Source organism: Delphinapterus leucas, chromosome X (genome assembly GCF_059928025.1).
Source record: "Delphinapterus leucas isolate spDelLeu-1000000601 "Yukka" chromosome X, BTC_Dleu_Yukka2, whole genome shotgun sequence".
Taxonomy (NCBI): domain Eukaryota; kingdom Metazoa; phylum Chordata; class Mammalia; order Artiodactyla; family Monodontidae; genus Delphinapterus; species Delphinapterus leucas.
In genome coordinates, this window is record NC_143150.1 from 116,807,800 (window position 1) to 116,830,254 (window position 22,455).

The 22,455-nt window shown below is 41.8% G+C and overlaps 1 protein-coding gene across 1 annotated transcript in view; it reads left to right on the forward strand.

Annotated features, from left to right (window-relative positions):
• MAP3K15 (mitogen-activated protein kinase kinase kinase 15) overlaps positions 1-22,455 on the forward strand; it is a 148,650-nt gene that overhangs the window by 53,114 nt on the left and 73,081 nt on the right. The window contains 2 exon segments of the mRNA XM_089904724.1: positions 1,301-1,469; positions 3,481-3,587. Of these exon segments, the coding sequence (XP_089760850.1) occupies positions 1,301-1,469; positions 3,481-3,587 (276 nt within the window).

Here is a 22,455-nt window from a genome sequence, read left to right on the forward strand (position 1 = left end):
TGTCACCCAATTTACTGACTCGTTTGATTAATCATAGAATTGTAAACATTAGTAGAATCTGCTAATTTGCTCATCATTGGGGTAACAAGCAGTAGACAAATAAGGAAATAAAAGTTAAAGCAATGCACTGATAATTTTATCAGAGCACTTTCTGTGGGACATCACTTAATTCCTGAAATGTTCATTGAGATCTTATTATAAGCATTGGACCAGGCTGTGTACAGTAAACACTTTTTTTTGACATAGTTTTATAACTATTAAAAGTGACATTTGTTAGGTGTTGTTTTTCACTCTCTGAAGAGTATTACTTACTGAACCTATTCTTTTTAAGAAACAGCCTAATTTTACTGTCTCCAGTTAAAACATTTCAGCTGCTTAATGGGTTGACAGTATTACAGCTTGGCAATGCCCAGTCTCCATAAAAAAAAATTACTTGGAGTGTAGACAACATATTTAAGTCAATCTATGGTCATTGTAAGGTGGCCTCTGTATACCAAATTCGGTCATTTTTAAAGATTTTAAACCAAATACCAGATACTAGCATTGGTTCTTTGAGGGGCTATGGTGAGACATTCCAGTGTGGATTTAAACTGCTCGAAATGTTGTCATACATCCCTATTGTTATCTAGACACCCACATGAAGGAAGTTTTATGTCTTATATTTGCTTACAGAAAAGACTCTGGCTGTCAAAAATGACAAGGGGAGTAGGGGGTAAAAGGCCGAGGTTGCTCGTAAGCGTCCAGGCACGGCTTCTTGGATTGCTCGTGGACACATCGAGGTTCTGGCTCTCGACCAGCTGCAAAAAGCTTTGTGATTACTAGCTGGGGACACCTGATAGATACATTTTAAAGAAGTTCTCATTTTACTCTGTTTCGTGGCTTTGGAGTTTTGTTCAGCTTTGTGAAAATCTCTTAATCATGGGGGAAATTACTATTCAAGTAAGGTAGTCTCTTGTCGTCTTTGTGTTTGAAAATACCAGAGAGAGGGGGATGGACTGGGGTGGGTAGCAAGTCCTGTGGGTCATCCAGATACATATGGGGTCAAGTTTGAAAATATTTTCAAGGTCATAATGAACTGATATTTCTTTGTTACTGTTTAGTGGTGAGTTTTTGCAGAATGTCACTCACAAGTAGGACGTGTCTCCTGTTTGGGGATGCAGGGAGTCTGAGGTCTGGGCGAGACCCCCACGTGTTAGCCTAAGTCCTGTCAACGAGAACCAAGCTTGTTTGAGCTGCTAAGGGCAACACAGTCCTGGATGCACATGGATGCGACTGGAGGTTTTCTTGTTTTCCTCTCCAGTGCTTATTACAAAGAAACCTTGTTAAATGACATCCGGAGAGCCAGAGAGAAATACCAGGGTGACGCACTGGTGAAGGAGCTGGCTCGCATCAAGCTCCGCACGGACACTACCGAGGTTCTGACTTCAGACATCATCATTAATTTACTGCTGTCCTATCGTGATATCCAGGTATGAAATATGCTTGTCTGAGGCTATCACACTTCTTCCTTGACATGAGGAATTTCTCATATGAAGTACTCTTACACTAGGTGTATGGTTAGGTAACTGTTTTACAGACAAAACAGGGATGTGGCTAGGTCATAAGTCACCCCACATATCTGTTGTGGTGGAAATATTGAAGAAGGTTTTGTCATATCAGAAGGCCATTCCAGCACAATCTCAGAAACAGTACTGCTTCATAAAAGGAATTAGAACTAAACAGTTTATATGCACTTTGTGTTAGGCGTTGTTCCAAGCCCTTTGCAAGTCCTAATTCACTTAATTCTCTTCATAAGCCTATGGGGTGTACACTTGGATTATCTCCATTTTACAAATGAGGAACGTGAGGTCCAGTGAAGTTAAGTAACTTGCCTAAGGTCACACAGCAGTTGGCAAAGTCAAGATTCAAACTGAGGCAACCGGCTCTGTCCTCTTTGCTCTTAACTCCTCTGCTACTTCCTTTAGGCCTTTGTCACTTCCTTCTTTGTTTACCACTACCTATTAGTGGAAGGGACAGCAGGAGTAGCAGAGGCAAGTCCAGGACCCAGGGAATGCCGGGGTTTATTGTAAGACAGGTGACAGAGGCTTCTGGAGAGTTCTTGAGACAGGGTTTGTAGAATATGGTACCATGGAGGAAATCAGTCGTTTCCTCCCTCCAAGTTTAATGCTGTGGAGCCATTTCTAAGGATGTCTTGCCTTCCTTTCCTTTGGAGGAACACAGGGCGATGTACATAATCTGCAGAATTCTACAAAGCCATATTGGAGGTTGTTGGCCACGGGCCTTTAAATCTGAACGAGAGAGGCTTCCATTTACAACCTGAACCAAGAACAGAGTCAGCCACTTAAGGAACTTGTGCCCCTGGTGATAAACAGATGCATCTAATTGATTTTAATAGCAGATGCTATTAGGAATTATGATGATTAAATTATGCCCCATGGAACAAGAGAATGGGAATGACCTTTTTTGAAGTTTTTCTTCTGTCGAGTTGCTGGCTTCCTTCTGCCCTTGCTTTCACGCATCTCTCCTCTTTATAACCTTCCGTTGGTGGGACTCTCGGGCTCTAGGGTGAGCCAGAAGCTTCTTGCAATACTCTGCCTTCCCTATCCCTGGGTAGCAGCATTGAGGTGTAAAGCCACAAAACAGCCGTGAGATTTCAGTGGGAAGTCCTCATCTGCTAACTGTGGCTGGCTGTCAGCGAGTTGGCCCGGAACGATTGTAAGCCCGGCTGAAATGGCAGCAGATGGCACTGCTCGGAGGGGACACAGCTCAGACAAACACAGTAGCAATTTCTCCCTGGGTAATTATTGCAGTTTAGAGCTGTGGTTCTCAAGCGGGGGACATGTGGCAGTATCTGGAGACATATTTGGTTGTCACAACTCGAGGAGGGAGGGGGAAGTGCTCCTGGCATCTAGTGGGTCAAGGCCACGGATGCCATTTAACACCCCACGATACACAGCAGAGCCCCCACCATAAAGAATGATCCAGCCCCCAAATGTCAGTAGTGCCAAGGTTGCGAAATTCTGGTTTAGATGAATGTGATTGTTTCTGACAAAATAGGAAGGATTGGGGTGTTCCCCCCCTTTACGTGGCAAATAACTGTAAGATTTCGTACATGTTTATGTCCCGTTCATTTTAACCCACAGCCCTGCTGGTGTTAACTCTCCTACACTCAAAACGTGGTAGCTTTTCCTGGCTGCTGGGCTCATTTGTTTTGTTTTATCGTCTTTGAATCTAACTTCCTTTCCTCGGTCCTTTTGTGACCTCTGATAGCAGGGATTCTTTCTCTGTCTTCTCTCTCATCCACCTTGTTGTTTTTAATCTCACTGCTATTCTTTTAAGGGCTTTAACGTCACTAAATGTTTCCTGTAGGGAAAGGCTTGTATTTAAATGCTGAGGCGGTCTCATGTTCATAACTGTTCCGAAAAACCTGCAAAGAGCTGTGTTTCCTGCCTTTCTCACCTTGGGACCTCTTGCCAACAGGACTATGATGCAATGGTGAAGCTGGTCGAAACACTGGAAATGCTGCCGACGTGTGATTTGGCTGACCAGCATAACATTAAGTTCCACTATGCATTTGCACTGAATAGGTAAGAGTGATAATGTGCGTATAGAGTTTTGAGATATGCCAGCTGTTAAATTGTCTCCTTCTTTCATTCAGCCCTCATTGAGTATGAGCCAGATCATGAGCTGAATGCTAAAGTTAAGAAAATGGACAAGGCATGATCTTAACCTTCAGGGACTTTGTCTTTGGAACATATATTGTAGCTCTGAGATCAGACATGTAACTAAATACATACAGCTCAGAATGATAAATATCTTAATGAATATCGAAGCATAATAGAGGGAAGAAGGCATTTTGCTTTGGGGTTTTAAAGAAGCTTCTCTGGGGTCTTTGGGGCTGGGTTTTTTTTTCCCAACATCTTTATTGGAGTATAATTGCTCTACAGTGGTGCGTTAGCTTCTGCTGTATAACAAAGTGAATCAGCCATAGTTACACACATATCCCCCCATATCCCCTCCCTCTTGCGTCTCCCTCCCACCCTCCCTATCCCATCCCTCTAGGTGGTCACAAAGCACCTAGCTGATCTCCCTGTGCTATGCAGCTGCTTCCCACCAGCCATGCATTCTACATTTGGTAGTGTATATAAGTCCATGCCACTCTCTCACCTTGTCCCAGCTTACCCTTCCCCCTCCCCGTGTCCTCAAGTCCAGTCTCCACGTCTGCGTCTTTATTCGTGCCCTGCTCCTAGGTTCTTCAGAACCATTTTTTTTAGATTCCATATATATGTGTTAGCATATGGTATTTGTTTTTCTCTTTCTGACTTACTTCACTCTGTATGACAGACTCTAGGTCCATCCACCTCACTACAAATAACTCAATTTCGTTCCTTTTTATTGCTGAGTAATATTCCATTGTATATATGTGCCACATCTTCTTTCTCCATTCATCTGTTGATGGACACTTAGGTTGCTTCCATGTCCTGGCTATTGTAAATAGTGCTGCAATGAACATAGTGGTACATGACTCTTTTTGAATTATGGTTTTCTCAGGGTATAGGCCCAGTAGTGGGATTGCAGGGTCATATGGTAGTTCTATTTTTAGCTTTTTAATGAACCTTCATACTGTTCTCCATAGTGGCTGTATCAGTTTACATCCCACCAACAGTGCAAGAGGGTTGCCTTTTCTCCACACCCTCTCCAGCATTTATTGTTTGTAGACTTTTTGATAATGGCCATTCTGACCCGTGTGAGGTGGTACCTCATTGTAGTTTTGATTTGCATTTCTCTAATGATTAGTGATGTTGAACATCCTTTCATGTGTTTGTTGTCAATCTGTATATCTTCTCTGAAGAAATGTCTATTTAGGTCTTCTGCCCATTTTGGGATTGGGTGGTTTGTTCTTTTGATATTGAGCTGCATGAGCTGCTTGTAAATTTTGGAGATTAATCCTTTGTCAGTTGCTTCATTTGCAAATATTTTCTCCCATTCTGAGGGTTGTCTTTTCGTCTTGTTTATGGTTTCCTTTGCTGTGCAGAAAGCTTTCAAGTTTCATTAGGGCCCATTTCTTTATTTTTGTTTTTATTTCCCTTTCTCTAGGAGGTGGGTCAAAAAGGATCTTGCTGTGATTTATGTCATAGAGTGTTCTGCCTATGTTTTCCTCTAAGAGTTTTATAGTGTCCGGTCTTACATTTAGGCCTTTAATCCATTTTGAGTTTATTTTTGTGGATGGTGTTAGGAAGTGTTCTAATTTCATTCTTTTACATGTAGCTGTCCAGTTTTCCCAACACCACTTATTTAAGAGGCTGTCTTTTCTCCTTTGTATATTCTTGCCTCCTTTGTCAAAGATAAGGTGACCATGTGTGTGGGGGTTTATCTCTGGGCTTTCTGTCCTGTTCCATGGATCTGTATTTCTGTTTTTGTGCCAGTATAATACTGTCTTGATTACTGTAGCTTTGTAGTATAGTCTGAAGTCCAGGAGCCTGATTCCTCCAGCTCCATTTTTCCTTCTCAAGATTGCTTTGGCTATTCGGGGTCTTTTGTGTTTCCATACAAATTGTGAAATTTTTTGTTCTAGTTCTGTGAAAAATGCCATTGGTAGTTTGATAGGGATTGCATTGAATCTGTAGATTGCTTTGGGTAGTAAAGTCATTTTCACAATGTTGGTAATTCCAATCCAAGAACATGGTATATCTCTCCATCTGTTTGTATCATCTTTAATTTCTTTCATCAGTGTGTTATAATTTTCTCCCTACAGGTCTTTTGTCTCCTTAGGTAGGTTTATTCCTAGGTATTTTATTTTTTGCAATGGTAAATGGGAGTGTTTCCTTAATTTCTCTTTCAGATTTTTCATCATTAGTGTATAGAATGCAAGAGATTTCTGTGCATTAATTTTGTATCCTGCTACTTTACCAAATTCATTGATTAGCTCTAGTAGTTTTCTGGTAGCATCTTTAGGATTCTCTGTGTATCGTATCACGTCATCTGCAAACAGTGACAGTTTTACTTCTTCTTTTCCAATTTGGATTCCTTTTATTTCTTTTTCTTCTCCGATTGCTTTGGCCAAAACTTCCAAAACTATGCTGAATAATAGTGGTGAGAGTGGGCAACTTGTCTTGTTCCTGATCTCAGTGGAAATGGTTTCAGTTTTTCACCATTGAGAACGATGTTGGCTGTGGGTTTGTCATATATGGCCTTTATTATGTTGAGGTATGTTCCCTCTGTGCCTACTTTCTGGAGGGTTTTATCATATGTGGGTGTTGAATTTTGTCTAAAGCTTTTTCTGCAACTATTGAGGTGATCATATGGTTTTTCTCCTCCAGTTTGTTAACATGGTTTATCACATTGATGGATTTGCGTTTATTGAAAAATCCTTGCATTCCTGGGATAAAACCCACTTGATCGTGGTGTTTGATCCTTTTAATGTGCTGTTGGATTCTCTTCGCTAGTATTTTGTTGAGGATATTTGCATCTATGTTCATCAGTGATATTGCCCTGTAGTTTTCATTTTTTGTGACATCATTGTCTGGTTTTGGTATGAGGGTGATGGTGGCCTCATAGAATGAGTTTGCCAGTGTTCCTCCCTCTGCTATATTTTGGAAGAGTTTGAGAAGGATAGGTGTTAGCTCTTCTCTAAATGTTTCATAGAATTCGCCTGTGAAGCCATCGGGTCCTGGGGTTTTGTTTGTTGGAAGGTTTTTAATCACAGTTTCAATTTCAATGCTTCTGATTGGTCTGTTCGTATTTTCTGATTCTTCCTGGTTCAGTCTCAGAAGGTTGTGCTTTTCTAAGAGTTTGTCCGTTTATTCCAGGTAGTCCATTTTATTGGCATATAGTTGCTTGTAGTAATCTCTCATGATCCTTTGTATTTCTGCAGTGTCAGTTGTTACTTCTCCTTTTTCATTTCTAGTTCTGTTGATTTGAGTCTTCTCCCTTTTTTTCTTGATGAGCCTGGCTAATGGTTTATCAATTTTGTTTATCTTCTCAAAGAACCAGCTTTTAATTTTATTGATCTTTGCTATTGTTTCCTTCATTTGTTTTTCATTTATTTCTGATCTGATCTTTATGATTTCTTTCCTTCTGCTAACTTTGGGTTTCTTTTCTTCTTCTTTCTCTGATTTCTTTAGGTGTAAGGTTACTTGTTTATTTGAGATGTTTCTTGCTTCTTAAGGTAGGACTGTATTGCTGTAAACTTGCCTCTTAGAACTGCTTTTGCTGCCTCCCATAGGTTGGGGTCATCGTGTTTTCATTGTCATTTGTTTCTAGGCATTTTTTGATTTCCTCTTTGATTTCTTCAGTGATCTCTTGTTCATTTAGTAGCGTATTTTTTAGCCTCCATATGTTTGTGTTTTTTACACTTTTCTTCCTGTAATTGATATCTAGTCTTATAGCGTTGTGGTTGGAAAAGATACTTGATATGATTTCAGTTTTCTTAAATTTACCAAGGCTTGATTTGTGACCCAGGATATGGTCTGTCCTGGAGAATGTTCCGTGAGTAGTTGAGAAGAAAGTGTATTCTGTTGTTTTTGGATGGAATGTCCTATAAATATCAATTAAGTCCATCTTGTTTAATGTATCAGTTAAAGCTTGTGTTTCCTTACTTATTTTCATTTTGGATGATCTGTCCATTGGTGAAAGTGGGGTGTTAGAGTCCCCTACTATTACTGTGTTCCTGTTGATTTCCACTTTTATGGCTGTTAGCATTTGCCTTATGTATTGAGGTGCTCCTATGTTGGGTGCATCAGTATTTACAATTGTTATATCTTCTTCTTGGATTGATCCCTTGATCATTATGTAGTGTCCTTCTTTGTCTCTTGTAATAGTCTTTAAAGTCTGTTTTGTCTGATATGAGAATTGCTACTCCAGCTTTCTTTTGATTTCCATTTGAATGGAATATCTTTTTCCATCCCCTCACTTTCAGTCTGTATGTGTCCCTAGGTCTGAAGTGGGTCTCTTGTAGACAGCATATATACGGGTCTTGTTTTTGTATCCATTCAACCAGTCCGTGTCTTTTGGTTAGAGCATTTTAATCCATTTACTTTTAAGGTAATTGTCGATATGTTCCTATGACCATTTTCTTAATTGTTTTGGGTTTGTTATTGTAGGTCTTTTCCTTCTGTTGTGTTTCCTGCCTAGAGAACTTCCTTTAGCATTTGTTGTAAAGCTGGTTTAGTGGTGATGAATTCTCTAAACTTTTGCTTGTCTGTAAAGGTTTTAATTTCTCTGTCAAATCTGAATGAGATCCTTGCTGGGTAGAGTTATCTTGGTTGTAGTTTTTTCCCTTTCATCACTTTAAGAATGTTCTGCCACTCCCTTCTGGCTTGCAGAGTTTCTGTTGAAAGATCAGCTGTTAACATTATGGGGATTCCCTTGTATGTTATTTGTTGCTTTTCCCTTGCTGCTCTTAATATTTTTTCTTTTTATTTAATTATTATTATTTAAAATTTATTTTTGACTGCGTTGGGTCTTCATTGCTGCGTGCAGGGTTTCTCTAGTTGTGCCAAGTGGGGGCTACACTTTGTTGCTGTGCACGGGCTTCTCATTGTTGTGGCTTCTCTTGTGGAGCACGGGCTCTACGCGGCCTTCAGTAGTTGCAGCACACTGGCTCAGTAGTTGTGGCTTGCAGGGTCTAGAGCACAGGCTCAGTAGTTGTGGCCCACGGGGGTTAGTTGCTCTGCGGCATGTGGGATCTTCCCGGACCAGGGCTCGAACCCGTGTCCCCTGCATTGGCAGGCAGATTCTTAACCACTGCACCACCAGGGAAGTCCTGTATTTAATTTTTGATAGTTGATTAATGTGTCTTGGCGTGTTTCTCCTTGGATTTATCCTGTATGGGACTCTGTGCTTCCTGGACTTGATTGACTGTTTCCTTTCCCATATTAGGGAAGTTTTCAACTATAATCTCTTCAAATATTTTCTCAGACCGTTTCTTTTTCTTTTCTTCTTCTGGGACCCCTATAATTCGAATGTTGGTGAGTTTCATGTTGTCCCAGAGGTCTCTGAGACTGTCGTCAATTCTTTTCATTCTTTTCTCTTTATTCTGCGCTGCAGTAGTTATTTCCACTATTTCATCTTCCAGGTCACTTATCCGTTCTTCTGCCTCAGTTATTCTGCTGTTGATCCCTTCTAGAGAATTTTTAATTTCATTTATTGTGTTGTTCATCACTGTTTGTTTGCTCTTTAGTTCTTCTAGGTCCTTGTTAAGCGTTTCTTGTATTTTCTCCATTCTATTTCCAAGATTTTGGATCATCTTTACGGTCATTATTCTGAATTCTTTTTCAGGTAGACTGCCTATTTCCTCTTCATTTATTAGGTCTGGTGGATTTTTGCATTGCTCCTTCATCTGCTGTGTGCTTCTCTGTCTTCTCGTTTTGCTTAACTTACTGTGTTTGGGGTCTCCTTTTTGCAGGCTCCAGGTTCGTAGTTCCCGTTGTTTTTGGTGTCTGCCCCCAGTGTGTAAGGTTGTTTCAGTGGGTTGTGTAGGCTTCCTGGTGGAGGGGACTGGTGCCTGTGTTCTGGTGGATGAGGTTGGGTCTTGTCTTTCTGGTGGGTAGGACCACGTCCGGTGGTGTGTTTTGGGGTGTCTCTGAACTTACTATGATTTTAGGCAGCCTCTCTGCTAATCCGTGGGGTTGTGTTCCTGTCTTGCTAGTTGTTTGGCATGGGGTGTCCAGCACTGTAGCTCCCTGGTCATTGAGTGGAGCTGGGTCTTAGGGTTGAGACGGAGGAATTTGTGAGAGCTCTTGCCGATTGATATTACATGGGGCCGGGAGGTCTCTGGTGGACCAATGTCCTGAATTCGGCTCTCCCACCTCAGAAGCTCAGGCCTGACAGCCGGCCGAAGCACCAAGACCCTGTCAGCCACACGGCTGGAGAACATGGGCTATGAGTTGGGTGTCAGCCACTGCCCTTTTGTAGCTCTGTCTCAGCTGTCTCCGGTGGTCACCCACATACATTGGGTTATTCCAGCATTCCTCAGAGCTTGCACATGGCGGTCTGGGATTTGTAGATGTCCTCCTGATACTCTTCATTGAAATACCTTGCATTCGTGGTGATGAGAGATATGCTAACAGTGTTGGTTCTCTTCAGTTCAGAGACTAGGACAGTCTGAGCCTTCATGTGGCCACGTCAGGAGCAGCTGGCTAACAGTCCCAAAGTGATAACATGTCAGATTCCAGGAAGGCTTTCTGCAGCGCCCGAGCAGTAGTCCCAAGCAGCCGCTCTGCTCAGCTGCCGCACTCTGACCGGGGAACTCGGTGGGACCCTCAAACGAGGATTTCTGTTGGCCCTAGAGCCTGACTTGCCCACCCAGGCAAGGAGCTGAGGAGAGCGTCTCCCATCCCCATCTCACCAGAGGAGCAGACACCTGGGTGGGGCTGGGTTTGTTTTTTTTTTTAATTAATTAATTTATTTGGTTTTTAAAATTTTTGGCTATACTGGCTCTTCGTTGCTGTGTGTGGGCCTTCTCTCGTTGTGGTGAACGGGAGCCACTCTTCATTGCGGTGCATGGGCTTCTCATTGCGGTGGCTTCTCCTGTTGCAGAGCACAGGCTCTGGGCGCACGGGCTTCAGTAGTTGTGGCTTGCGGGCTCTAGGCGCGCAGGCTCAGTAGTTGTGGCGCACGGGCTTAGTTGCTCCGCGGCATGTGGGATCTTCCCGGGCCAGGGATCGAACCCGTGTCCCCTGCATAGGCAGGAGGACTCTTAACCACTATGCCACCAGGGAAGCCCTGGGGCGGGCTGGGTTTTTATGATTTAGTAAAAAATTGCCTCATGGGCGGGACAGAGTGTGGGATGGGAGTGGTGAAAAGGCCGTTCCACTCGGCCAGAAGTGTGAGCAGATGGTTCTTCATGTGCATTTTGCCTTCTGGGAACATCCAGAACATGAGGTGAAGTAGGTGAAGTAAATGTCTGCAGTGAGCAGAGTGTGGAGGGTGGGACCGTGTCTTGAAAGGACCTTGTGTTCAGGAGCTGAGAGTGTCTTGTAGGCTGGGTGGGTGGGGGCAGGTTTAACAACAGCATTAACGTTGTATGATGGGGAAAGAGGGTGCTGTCTTTATGTACTAGTGTAATCTGAACTTTGGAGTACAAATTACTGGGCCAGGTAGAGGATGTGAGACTTGGAAATTCCTGCCTGGAGACCATGAACCTCAAAAGCTTATTGCTAGGGGTGTCAGCTAAGATGCTGTAGTAAAGAGCCCCCAAATGCAGTGATTTAAATCAGATTGAAATTTCTCTTTTACATAGCAGTCTAGAGGTGAGTGGGCCAGGCTAGTGGCGTAGTACTGCCCCAGGAGTTGTTCAGGGACCTAGCTTCTGACCATTTTGTAGCTCTTTCATTCCCAGGAGTGTTGTCCTCTTCTAGTTGAAGCTAGGTCACTGCTACTCTGTGTTCCAGCCTAATGAAAGGAGTAAAGAGTAGAAGCCCAGGGCAATCAGTTTCCTTTAAAGCAAGTAGAATTGGCACATGCCACTTCCACTGAGATTCTATTGGTGAGAACATAGTCACATGATCCCTATCTAGCTGTAAGGGAAGCTGGGAAATGTAGTCGCTAGCTGGGTGGCCATGTGCCCGTTCAAACTCGGCTACTATGGATTTGGAGGATAACTAGGAGTCTGACACATCCAATTTCACAAAATCTGAGCTGCCTAAATATCTTAGTCCTACAGTCACTCTTCCTCCCCAGTAAGATACAGGAGGAGGAGTGGCATTAGGTGAACATGGTGAGAACCACGCCCAAATACACTTCCCACTGGGCCTGTCCTCTGCTGGGGCTAGGAATTGGTCATATTTGAATCACATGGCAAAAAACTCTGGGAGGATATTCAAACATGGCTTGAGAACCAGAGAGTTCCGGCACCTTCTTATCAACCTTCCATGGCCAACATCTTCCTCAGGGAGTGAATATAGTGAGGGTCGATGGTAACCCAAGTTAGAGGACTTTTGGGTCTGATTTCTCAGAGGCTTTTCTTTGCTTCAGCAGCTGGGTTAAGCTATAGATTGTGGACCTGCCACTGGCAGCACCTGCCCGACAGCAGCAACGCAGAAGCCCATGGCTTCGGGTTTCTTGTAATGCATATGAGGCTACATCTCTCTTTTATATTGAAGTATGTAAAATGCACAGACAGTGAAATGCGTAGATCTTTATACAAATTGATGAGTTTTAATAGATCTACACATGTAAACAACACCCCTATCAAAATATACAACACTTCCAACCCCCCCCCCCCAGAAAGTACCTTTGTGCCCCTCTGCAGGTAGTCCCCACCCCTCCATAGGCAGCCGTTATTCATATATTGTAACCTCTGTCTCCATAGATGAGTTTTTCCTGTCCTTCAACTTCGTATAAATGGAATCACACAGTACGTACTGTTTTGTGTCTGGCTTCCTTCACTCAGCATTGTGTTTCTGAGATTCGTCCATGCTGTTGGATGTGTCACTAGTTCATTCCTTCTCCTTGCTGTGGAATATTTCATTGTGTGGATATGCCACAAGTGATTTATCCATTTTACTGCTGATAGACCTTTAGGTTGTTTCCAGTTTGGGGATACTAAGAACAGTCCTGCTGTGAGCATTCTTGTGCATGATTTTTGCACACATACGGACACATTTCTGTTGGGTACGTAGCACGTGCTTGTGTCCTGCTGTACTAGATACCGGCAAATAGTGGTAGTCAGGATTTGGATTCTTTTTGTTGGAGGGGTTCATGGTCTCTATGAAAATGTGCCTTCTCTCTCCCCAGCAGTCTTTAAACTCAGCATCTCAAGGCAGGGAACATTGGGAAGGGCATCTTCCTTAAGCCTGAGAAAAAAAAAGTTTTGTAACTCTCTTCCCCCAGAGTAGTGGGTTCTGCTTTTATTTATACTTAAATTATACTTGGTCGGTCCTTGACTTAACAAGGATTAATGACTTATCACTGGTGAAGTTTCTGGAAGAATGCCTGGCACACTTTAAGTGCTATTTTAAAAAATGGTTCATTAAATTAAAACTAAGAGGGCTTTTTAAAGTGCTCATCACCAAGTCTTTTCCCAGACCAAGCAGAGGTAATGGTTGTCAAGCAGAACGAAATTATCTGATTACCATCCACTCAAAGTAATGAAAGAATAAAACATATTTTGAAATGGAAAATCAGTATCTAAGAGAACCGGGTGTGGCAGGATGAAGTGATTCCTAGAGGGTACATGTTTCCCATTTGGAAGCAGAATGGCTGGGATTGCTTGCCAGTTAGCCACCTTTCTGATGATGGGTCTTTTCCTTCTAGTCTGCTGGCTCCCTATTAGACAGTCCTTCTCTTCACCGCCAGGAGAACAGTCACCACAAATACGTACATTGAAGTTGGCCTCCTCAGTGCCAAGAACCTCATTTTCTCCAACCAACGAGGGATTTTCAGTAGAATTGAAATATTTGCTTCATTTATACATGGAATCTGATCCTGACTTTCACATCTTTGCTTTAGGTATAATTTGGCCAGCTGTCAGAGTCACAGTAGGATTTCACATTAGATGCAGTTTTGAGAAAGTTTATGGAGGTACCGTGTTTCTGTAAAGGGGAATATAGTGATGGGCAAATAATGAATTTTCCTGCATTACAGCTGACCATTAACTCTTAGGAAGTGGAACAAATGATGGCCATCAGTGTTACTAAAAGTTGACAGTAATGAATGATTTGACCCTTCCTGTATTAGGCAAGGGCTCCCTGTATTAGGAAAGCTGCCTTGAGTCGGCATCTTTTCCTGATAGGTTCCCTTTCACTGCCTTAGAAGCCCATTCAAAGCTACTTCAAGTTTCCACTGAGCTGTTAAATTGCTTGCCTCCCAATGGCATGGAACCTTTATGAACAGTTTTTAGTTGCTGTTACTTTTACAGACAGGATTTTATTAGATATGCTAATGCAGCCAGAAGATCCTGACCAGGGATCCAGGCAGCAGGCAGAGGCATGGCCTGGAAGAAGAATAACAGAATCAAAGTCCTGGGTTTAAAAACGACAAAACTCGCCTGTCTCAAAGCAGGAGTGTACTCATATTCTACTCCCTGCATCTTTGGGTCCAGACTGCCGGCCCTGGCAAAATTGAACTCATTGAATTACTCAGCAATGGAAGGGAAACTGAATGTGTGACACATTTATTGGAATATGATGTGTCTCTCTGTAAGTGAGTTAAGGGGACTGATGGAGAGAGGAAGATACTCTGTGGGCCCTAGAAACGTGTGTGGGGGGGGGGAATATTAGATGAAAGTTACTGAATCCAGCCCACACCAAAGGGTCTGCAGGCTTGTTACAGAACCTACAGCAGTCAGCTCATCCTTGGCCTCTGGGGTGCCCAGCCAGGTCACTGTTCAGGTGGAGGGACGGTGAGAGCTTGTTGTCTCTGCAGTAACCACCAGCCTCCTTTTTTTTTTGGTTTCTTTTGTTTATATTCACTGTGTGATCTCACCATATATTTATCTAAATAGCCATTTTTTATTACATGTTTGTAAAGAGTAGGAAAATGATGACATCACCCTACTTTTTTTCTATTTTTTTTAATTGAAGTATAGTTGGTTTACAATGTTGTGTCAGTTTCAGGTGTACAGCAAAGTGATTTTACATATATATGTATATATACACACACATATATATGTGTATATATATATACATATACATGTATATATGTATATCCATATACCTATTCTTTTTCAGATTCTTTTCCATTATGGGTTATTATAAAATATTGAGTATAGTTCCCTGTGCTATTCAGTAGGTCCTTGTTGTTTATCTATTTTATATATAGTACTGTGTATCTGTTAATCCCAAACTCCTAATTTATCCCTCCCCACCTTTTCCCTGTGGGAACCATAAATTTGTTTTCTGTGTCTGTGGGTCTATTTGTGTTTTGTAAATAAGTTGATTTGTATCATTTTTTTAGATTCCACATAGAAGCAGTATAATGTGATACTTTGTCTGGTTTACATAGCCCTACTTTTATAGTTTATTTGCCTTCAGCTACCTAAAACCATGTTGCAAAAGAAGGATACGTATTTGTGGTGATTGTTTTCCTGGCAGTGAGGAGAAGCACAAAATCTGTGAATTTACAAGGAATCATGTAGTCCAGCGGTCCCCACCCTTTTTGGCACCAGGGACCGGTTTCATGGAAGACAGTTTTTCAATGAACCAGGGAGGCGGTGGGGAAGGGTGACGGTTCAGGCGGTAATGTGAGCGGTGGGGAGCGGCAGATGAAGCTCCACTCACTCGTCCACCGCTCACCTCCTGCTGTGCGGCCCGGTTCCTACCAGGCCAAGGACCAGTATTGGTCCACGGCCTGGGGGTTGGGGACCCCTGATGTAGTCTAAATCCTTTATTTTAGAGAGGGGGAAGAAAGAAAGGCAAAGGCCCAAAATAAAATAGCTGGTCAATAAGAGCTCTGGGACCAGAGCTCCCCAATTTTAGCACAGTGCTCTACATACACTAATTTAATCATATCATGGCATAATCAGTGAAACTCTTCCCAGAAAGCTTTAGCTTATATTTTGTTTGCCCGATGGGCAACTAAAATACGCCATGGGCCTCTTGGAATTGTAGGGCCATACGGTTGTATGTCCTACTTTTTCATGTATGTTGAGAGCATCAGACAGTAGCTGAATATTGAATCCACTTTCATAATAAACACTTTTTATACCAAAAGACCAGTTGCTTTTTTTTTTTTTTTTTTTTTGAGAAGTGGACGATCTTATTATCTTCTGAGCAGTGGCCTGGCCAATAATACATATTTTCCTTTTGAAACATATTTATCCAAAGAACTTACCACTTCTATCTGTCCTCCTTCCTCCCCGCTGGCCTCTTTGAGCCTATGTTATCTACCTTTTCTGTCAAATTCCTGCTTCAGTTCCCTTTCTTTTGTCCTTCCTTCCTTTACTGACTTAGTTGTGTGTCAGTGGAAGGGCTTTGTGCTAAAGAAGGAGAGAGCTCGTTAGGGGTGACTCAAGTTAACGTGTGATTTCAAAATGTAATCACGTGTGTATGTATTACGTACTTGAACTTATACAGACAGGTGAACTTGTTCTCTTCATATTAATCATGCTGCAGTGCTCTGCCTTGGACAATGCTGCCATTATTCAGAATATCATTGTATCATTGGGGGGGATTTTTTCCTTTCAGGATTGCTTTAAGAGTCAGCTAACACGGTAGATAGGAAATCAGTATCATTACTGTGGGCTTTGAAGGCAAACAGACTTGGGTTTGAATTCCAGCTCCTATACTTAAGTCTTATGGCCATGGTCAAGCCACTAAATCTCCTGAAGCCATACCTTCCTCATACGTAAAATGGGATACTAACATCTACCTTGCAGTAAGCTTTCCAGGGAGTAATCCTGGCATGAAGCAGGTGTTTGGCTGTGGCTGAGGCTGTGACTATTACTGTGTAGCTTGGTTACCCGTATTTTTACCAAGTTTAAGAGAAAACTTTTGACCATTTCCGCATATCAAAACTACTAGGAAAATACAGAGATGTGCCACCAAGGAAGATAGTTTACAGGAAGAAATTTCATAAAGCAATGTTGGTAAAAGTGCTGTTAGCATGAAAACATCGCTGGGATAAGTAATGGTCCTCTGAGGTGATGATTTTGAATGAGACAAGGTTTGTTTGAGTAGAAACAATATTTGTAGAAAAAAGAATAGTGTTTAGTAAAATTCAGAGTTGATTACTTTATAACAGCTTTTTCAACTTTGCACTAGTGCCAACTAGAGCTGCGTAATTCTCTGTTTGGGAGGCCATCTTATATATTGTAGGAAGTTTAGCAGCCTCCCAGTCTTTCCACCCTAGGTGCCAGTAGCAACCCGACCCCCAAGTTGTGACAACCAGAAGTGTCTACAGACGTTGCCAGGTGTCCCCTAGGGACAAAATCAGCCTTGCGTGAGACCACTGCTTTATAGGGAATCATTCTGGTTGTGAAAAGAGCATATGCTTTGATGTTTGAATCACTTACCAGCAATATGATGTTGACAAGGTAATTAAACTCCTTAAGCCTGAGTTTGCTCATCTGTAAACCAGGTTGGAGATCCCTATGGTGCGGATTAAATGAGATACACCACATGCAGGTGGCCTGCACAGCCCCTGGCAGCTATAGATGGCTGTTAATAAAAGTTCGGTTCCTTCTTCATTTATCCCCTCCTTTTACTTCTTAATTCAAATGGGGAGGTTACCTAGTGTGATATAAAAAGATTACAGAATGTCTATCAAAATTCTGTGCATTTTCCACAGAAATAGAAAAAAAATCCTAAAATTCGTGTAGAACCTCACAAGACCCCCAAATAGCCAAAGCAGTCTTGAGAAAGAAGAACAAAGCTGTATCATACTTCCTGATTTCAAACTATATGTATTACAAAGCTATAGTAGTCAAAACGGTATGATACTGGCAAAATGATACAGACACATAGACCAGTGGAAAGAATAGAGAGCCCAGAGATAAGTCCACACACACACAGTCAACTAATCTTTGACAGGGCACCAGGAACACATAAGGGAGAAAAGATAGTCTTTTCAATAAATGGTTTTGGCAAAACTGGATATTCACATGCAAAAGAATAAAATTGGATCCTATCTTATACCATATGCAAAAATTAACTTGAAATAGATTATAGGTTTATATCTAAGACGTTAAACCATAAAACTTCTAGAAGAAAACATAGCGAAAAACTCATTGACATTGTCCTCGACACTGATTTTTTTTGGCTGTGACATCAAAAGCACAGGCAACAAAAGCAACATAAACAATAAAAGCAAAATAAACAGTTGGGACTACATCAGATTCAAATGCTTCTGTACAGCAAAAGAACCATCAACAAAATGAAAAGGCAACCTACTGAGTGGGAGAAAATATTTGCAAATCAGATATCTGATAAGCAGTTCATATTCAAAATATGTAAAGAACTCACAGGTAAGTGTTGGTGAGAGTGTGGAGAAAGGGGGAACACTTGTACACTGGTTGTGGGAATGTAAATTGGTTCAGCCATTATGAAAAACAGTGTGGAGGTTTTTCAAAAAATTAAAAATAGAACTACCATATGGTCCAGCAACCCCACTTCTGGGTATATATCCAAAGGAAGTGAAATCAGTATCTCGAAGAGATATCTGCACTCCCCTGTTCATTGCAGCATCATTCACAATAGCCAAGGTATGGAGACAACCAAAGTGTCGGTCAACAGATGGCTAAAGAAAATGTGGGGGGTGTGTGTGTGTGTGTGTGTGTGTGCAATGAAATATTATTCAGCTGTAAAAAAGAAGGAAATCCTGCCATTTGCAAAAACATGGATGTACCTGGAGGACATTATGCCAAGTAAAATAAGCCAGACAAAGGAAGACAAATATTGTATGATCTCATTTATATGCAGAATCTAAAATTTTCAAGCTTATAGAACCAGATTGCAGAATGGGGATTGCCAGGGGCTGGTGGATAGGGAACAATGGGGAGATGTTGGTCAAAGGGTACAAACTTTAGTTATAAGATGAATGAGTTCTGGGAAAGTAATGTACAGCATGGTGACTATACAGTTGGTAATACTGTATTGTATACTTGAAATTTGCTAAGAGAGTAGATCTTAAGTGTTCCACCACACAAAAAAGTAACCATGTGAGATGATGGATGTGTTAACTAACTTGTGGTAATCATTTCACAATGCATACATATATCAGATCATCACATCATAACCCCTGGAGTGGGGGAAGATTGCAGAGGAGTCAACATAGCAAATGTGAGGTGACTTACTGGCTTAGTCTGTAGAAATTATGGCTATTTAAAGTAAATAAGAAAAACTACTCATAATTTAGCCAAAAAGTTGCCCATAGCTCTTTTTTCAAAGTGGTATTGGAGTATAGTTGATTTACGATGTCGTATTAGTTTCAGGTGTACAGCAAAGTGATTCAGTTATACATATACATATATTCATTCTTTTTCAGATTCTTATATAGGTTATCACAGAATATTGAGTAGAATTCCCTGTCCTATACAGTAGGTCCCTGTTGGTTAACTATTTTATATATAGTAGTGTGTGTGTGTTAATCGCAAACTCCTAATTTATCCCTCCCCCTGCATTTTGTTTTCGAAATCTGAGTCTGTTTCTGTTTTCTTTGTTTTGGCTGAGTAATATTCCATTGTATATATGTTGCCCGTAGCTCTTAGCTGACTAGGAGTTGGTTGTCTAGAGAGCATTTAACTTTGGAGTGGTTTGAGAAATATTTCAAAACGATTCTGCTGTTTACAGCCCACAAAACCATGGACTGAACCACTGTGGAAGAAATGAGGTTAATGGGAATTAATGAGATGGTTTTAAGAATTAAATAAGAATATCATAAGTAAAAAAAAAAACTTATCACAGTTCCTGGGACATAGGAGATGCTGGGTAAATGTTAATTTCCCTTCTGTTTCCCAGCAGAGAATCCCAGCCCCCAGTATTGTGTCATCTTCAGTGATGGTATTTGGGGAAGGCTTCTTGGGAAGAGCTAGGATCTGGAAAGCCATTTGGAGTAACACGTGGAACTTAGTGACTGACTTCTCAGTTCTGCTGGGTAGAAGTCCCTTGACGGGGAGGCCTGGCCCTGCCTTGCCGCCCGTCCTGCACCTCCTAGTTCACTGCCCTAGAGCCATCCTCACCTGCCTTCCGCTCTTAAGAGCAGCACCCTGTTCTCCCCTGTGCGTGTTTGCACAAGCTGTTTCCTCGGTCTGGAATGCTCATTGTTACCTAACTGAGTCTGTGTATTCTTCAGCGTCTTGTTTGTTTGCTTATTGACCTTTATCTTTTATTTATTTTTTACATTTATTGTCTTCTTTCTAATTTTACAGGCAATACATGTGCATTGCAGACAACTAGAAATGCATAAAAGCATAAAGAATAGCGATCACCCATAATCCCCAGCCCCCAGAGATAACCTCCATTAGCATTTCGATGCGTTTCCACCCAGTGTCTACATGTTTTTTAAATTGAAGTATAACTGACCCTACAACACTGTTATTTCAGGTGCATAACATAGTGATTCAATATTTCTCTATGTTACAAAATGGTCAGCATGATACATCTAGTTACCATCTGTCACCGTACAAAGATATTACAGAGTTATTGACTCTTCCCCATGCTGTACATTTCATCCCCATGACTCGTTTATTTTGGAACTGGAAGTTTGTACCTCTTAATCTCCCTCACCTATTTCACTCATCCCCTCCCCGCTGGAAACCACCTGTTTGTTCCCTGTATCTGTGAGTCTCTATTTGGTTATGTTTGTTGATTTGTTTTCTTAGATTCCACATACAAGTGAAATCATACAGTATTTGTCTTTCTCTGACTTATTTTACTTATCATAACACCCTCTAGGTCTATCCACGTTGTCCCAAATGGCACTTCAAGGTCTAGTTTAAATGTCCCTTTCTGAGAGAGGTTGATATTGCAAAGAATACCACATCTAAAAACGATGCTATTATTCATTCTCACAGCGCTTGCTCTTTTCCTTCGTAGCACTCACTTATCTGTGTTTACATGTTTAATATTTACCATTCCCTCCCCCTAGATTGTAAGCCAGAGGGGAGCAGGGGCCATGGTATACTAGGCCATTGTCTACCCCATACCACATAGTAGGTGCTCAGTAAGTTTTATTGAGTGGATGAAAGAATAAATGGCTAAATGATCACAGCTGTGGCATATAGTTGGAGGAGATCCATATAATGAGTACCTGGGTGCTACAGTTAAGGGTTTGGTAGTAGTCACTGAGGAAACCCGTGCCTTCTTAGTGTTGTTGACTTGGTATTAGTCAGGGTAGGGTAACTGCTATAACAAATGGCGTCACAGTTTCAGCGACTTAACATAAAGTTGTTTTTTTTCCCACTTATGCAGCATTCCAAGGTGGGTGTATCCTCGTTGGGCAGTCTCTTCTTGAGGTGATGGCTTGATAATCTAGTCTCTTTGCATCTTCACGTTCTTCCCTCTCTTAGTTCCTGAGATCTCCTTTCAGAGAAACGACAAGAGAGAGCGTGGTGAATTGCCAGGGATGTTTTGTGTGTTTTGTAACAGCTTTATTGAGATATAATTCACGTACCATACAATTCACCCATTTAAAGTGTACAAGTCAGTGCTTTTTAATATATTCTCAAAGTTGTATAAGCATCACAATAATCAATTTTAGAGCATTTCCATCATCCCTGCCCCCAAAACCGTGAACCTATTACCAGCCACCCCTCCCCCCCATTTTCCACTAACCTCTCTCCCCAGCCCTAAAAAGCCCCTAATCTATTTTGGCAATCCATTAGCAGTTGCTCCCTATTCCCCCACCTCACTCCCTAGCCCTAGGAAACCACTCATCTATTTTCTGCCTCTGAATTTGCCTATTTTGGACACTTCATATAAATGGAATCATATAATATGTGATCTTTTGTGACTGGCTTCTTTCACTTAGCAAAATGTTTTCAAGGTTCATCCATGTTGTAGCATCTGTCAGTACTTCTTCCTTTTTTATGGCTGACTAATATTCCATTGTCCCGATGGACCACATTTTATTTATTCGTTCATCAGTTGATGGACATTTGGGCTGTTTCCACTTTTTGACTGTACCAGGGAGATTTGTATGAGTCTGGTCAGGAAGTGATGTTTGTTACTCCTTAGCACATTTCACTGACCAAAATCCAGTCTCACGGCCCAACCTACCTGCAAGGGAAGTTGGGAAATGTGCTCTGGCTGAGTGCCCAGGGGGGAAAAAAGTAGCTGGGGTTCAGTGAACACATCCTAGTCTCTACTACAACTTGCAAATAAGGAATAGAGTTTAACTGGCTCCATCTGTGTGGAGATCCCTGGGAGCATATCAGAGAGCAGAACCAAAGTTCGGGCAGGAACACTCTTTGGCTCCTGTTGCCTTTGTGAGAATGGGAAAGCCAGCCTGAGAAATGCCCAGCTCCACATCAGGGCCTGCCAGCCCACACTATGGAGAGTAATCTTCACAGATACCATTTTGTGGTCCCAGGAAACTGAGAAAGGCTGGGATGGTGGGAGCAAGGGTGGGATGATTTAATAGTGGTTCTGCCCTGATACATAACTAGGTCCTATTTGTAGGGCATGAAAACAACCCTTCTGGTTCATATGTTTCTCTGGCTCTGGGCATTGCTCACACTAAAACACAGATTGCCTCTAACCGTTCCTTCTCCTTATGTAAATATGAGGCATCTGGCTGGAGTAGGGCATCTGCTTTCTTGCAGCAAGTGTGTATCTGTCAATATCCAATCAGGAAACAGAAACTACTCTTAAGTATTTAAAATAGAGGAAATATAATACAGGAAACTGGTTACACAAGTGATGGAAGAGCTGTGAAGGCAAACAGGGAACTGAGGTGGCTCAGAAATCAGCATCAGCAGGAAGCAGCTACCATCTGTCCCTTGGCTGGAGGGACACAGGAGAGAGGTGATTTTACCAGAACCCAGGGGCCAGGATCACCTGGAACTATTGTGAGTCA